Below are 2838 nucleotides of genomic sequence, written 5' to 3'. Positions count from 1 at the left end.
CCCCCCAATTGAATGTCAGAGAGAGCAAGGAAAAGAAAAACTACTTTAGATGGTTCATTACCTTAACAGCTCTCATACTGGATAGATTTGAGCCACGTCAGTTAAAAGTTACCTTGAGCTCAGCTCAGTTTTGAAAAGTTTTTCAGCTTGAAACAGATCAAACATGGGCTCTGTGCTTTCCAGTCAATTCTACAAACATGCTTTAAAGTTTTTAGCAGAGCCTTGGTTCTTACCACTGATCCCTTACCTTGCTTGTACTTCAACAGCAGTTCCCAGATACCCCTGCGGGCATAGGGGTCCACTCCTGCTGTAGGTTCATCTAGGATGACGATTTTTGAGCCGCCGACAAATGCTATAGCCACAGACAGCTTTCTCTGCATCCCACCTAGAAGACAGAACAATCTGCATCAGCTACAAGTATCTCAGTGATATAATTTGTCATGGACATGCTCTTATGACAAAAAATGTAAAAAATAAAATGCAGCTGACATGAAATGGATTCCCATCTTTGTCCTGGAGAGTAGACATTCTGATTGTAATCGGTGAGAAATCGCACACAACCATCCGTCAAGATTAGGTTTCAGATGTAAAATGGACACAATATTGGGAAGTGATTACGGAATAAATGTGTTGAGATGTACCTCTCCAGGTTGTATTGTCTTTTGCAAGGTGCAAAATGATCGATGGCAGGGAAGTAGATACACCCTACTCAGGTGATTTCAGTCTCCACTCTCATAGCGAGCTCTTCAAAATGCATCCAATGTAGTGCTAATGTAGTGGAAATGTCAGCATAGATCAACCTTGAAAGTCATATTTCAGTGATTTTGCTCACAAGCAATCCGTGACTGGGAACAATTTATCAAGCAGGACTTGCTCATGCCCCCCAGAAAATGAATTACAACCTGTGACACACAGGTACAGTGCATGTGTACGTCAAGACAGCCGCATGCATATGTGCTGGCAGAGGAATGGCATAATAGGGCAGCTTTATCCTGAACAGAAAGGATAATCTACGGATGATATTCCTTCCCAGGGGAAATGAATGCCGAGCACAGACACTGATGCACACATCAAAAACAAAATTTACATCTCCGCATAATTTCAACTCCGAGATGCACACATCCAAAACATGTCAACATATGCACATACAGACACACCTGACAGGTTCTTAGCGAGATCCTTCCGCTTATGTGGTAAACCAACATCCTTAATCATCTGGTCCATCTCAATTTTCACTTCATCGCGGCTGAGTCCTTTCAGCCTGGCATAGAAGTAGATGTGTTCCTCCACTGTCAGCCTGCAAAGGTGGAAGTAATATCACAACGGCCAATTTGATTGACATGTGAGGAGGCATGGGTGACCAAAGAGTGCATCACCTGCCACTTATTCATATGTAAGCATTTGAAATATCGAAAATGTCACATTCACGCATCGTGCAAGATGATGCCGCTCTTTCTGTGAACTGACGTAAAGAAAAGTCTTGAATTTCTTCCAAACACAATATGTCTACGTCTATGTTTGCATGAATATTTTAACCCTACTCAATATAGATGCTTTGACTGTCTGGGATTAATATTTATGAAGGTAATTTGCAGGTGCTCAGCCGTAATTATGATGTAGGACTGTCGAGTTGCAGGCAATCAGCTTGTGGAGAGAGAGAAATAGAGGGGAATCTAAAGGTGAAATAAAAAAAAACTGAATAATGGTTGGGAATGATGCTATTATGAGAAATTTAGTGGATGAAGTGAGCAAAGTTCATATAATTTTTTAAAAGAAAAAGAGAAAGGGATAATGACGTGTTGCTGTGAAACATTAGCCGAGACTGAACCCTCATTACGTATATGATTAAAATGCACTTTAATGATGTTTTTTTCTTTCTTTCTTGCTCTTTTTTTTTTAAACACACCAGAGGCAAAACATGATTATACCAATGACCAGGTGAGAACAAAGATGGATCTGCTAAATTCACTCACTCGTTGAATAGGACATTGTGCTGTGGGCACATTCCCAAGTACTGTCGGATGCTGTCCATGTCAGTGCGGATGTCATATCCGTTGATGAGAGCTGTTCCTGATGTAGGTGGGAACAGTCCTGTCAGAATTGACCTACAGAGAACAGGACACACAGATTACAGATTCATTCTGGCAGTTTTTGCCTCATGATGAATAATCTAGTATAGAGTTATAGTGCTGCAGAGGCACTCAAAAGGAGAGTTAGAAGCAACTTAGAAGCAGCTGGTTGAACATAATGGTGTATTAGATTTATTCCCTGCTCCATTTAAACATATTTGTCAATAGATATTATGTCCTACCTCATCAACCATGTTAATTTAAAGCTCATAAAGAAGGAAAAATATGTTTTCATCCCAAGTACTGAAAAATTTAACCAGTCCTGTACTTGGGCATTAAGATATTTGGAGTAATGACTATTCATATCATCTGAATTAACTTCACTAATTTCAGCCTTAGGTCATTAATTATCTATTAATCACTTAAGATTTTTGTTTGCTTTTTTTAACCCAAGACCATAGGAAAAAGTTGAATCATAGACTTCTAGAGACTGTTTATCAAATTTCCCCCAAAAAATGTTGATTTCAGCAGCATCATTGCTGTACTGCATATAAAAGTGGTAAACAATAAAATAATCACAATGCTTAGCTTTGTTTTTTTTCCTCAACCCTACAAAAGATCATAAAATAGTGAAAAAAGACAACAACAATGTTGACAAAACAAACACTTAAACACCATTTAATATTAAGTGGTAATAATGATTAATATATTTTTAATATGTGTACAAACTGAATTGTAACATCACAGATCATAGATAGATAGATAGATA

At 38.5% G+C, this 2838-nt stretch overlaps 1 protein-coding gene across 1 annotated transcript in view; it reads right to left on the bottom strand.

The window, feature by feature from the left end:
• Positions 1–2838, bottom strand: part of LOC118337755 (phospholipid-transporting ATPase ABCA1-like) — a 177729-nt gene that overhangs the window by 119640 nt on the left and 55251 nt on the right. Inside the window, exons 20-22 of the mRNA XM_035674855.1 lie at positions 1974–2105; positions 1158–1297; positions 248–385 (exon numbers count right to left, since the gene is read on the bottom strand). Of these exons, the coding sequence (XP_035530748.1) occupies positions 248–385; positions 1158–1297; positions 1974–2105 (410 nt within the window). The remainder of the gene's footprint in view (positions 1–247; positions 386–1157; positions 1298–1973; positions 2106–2838) is intronic.

The sequence above is a fragment of the Morone saxatilis genome, unplaced genomic scaffold (assembly GCF_004916995.1).
Source record: "Morone saxatilis isolate NCDOM2014 unplaced genomic scaffold, NCSU_SB_2.0 Contig4, whole genome shotgun sequence".
Classification (NCBI taxonomy): Eukaryota; Metazoa; Chordata; class Actinopteri; family Moronidae; genus Morone; species Morone saxatilis.
Note: the sequence above shows the minus strand (reverse complement) of the source record. Positions and strands in the feature narration are given on the sequence as shown.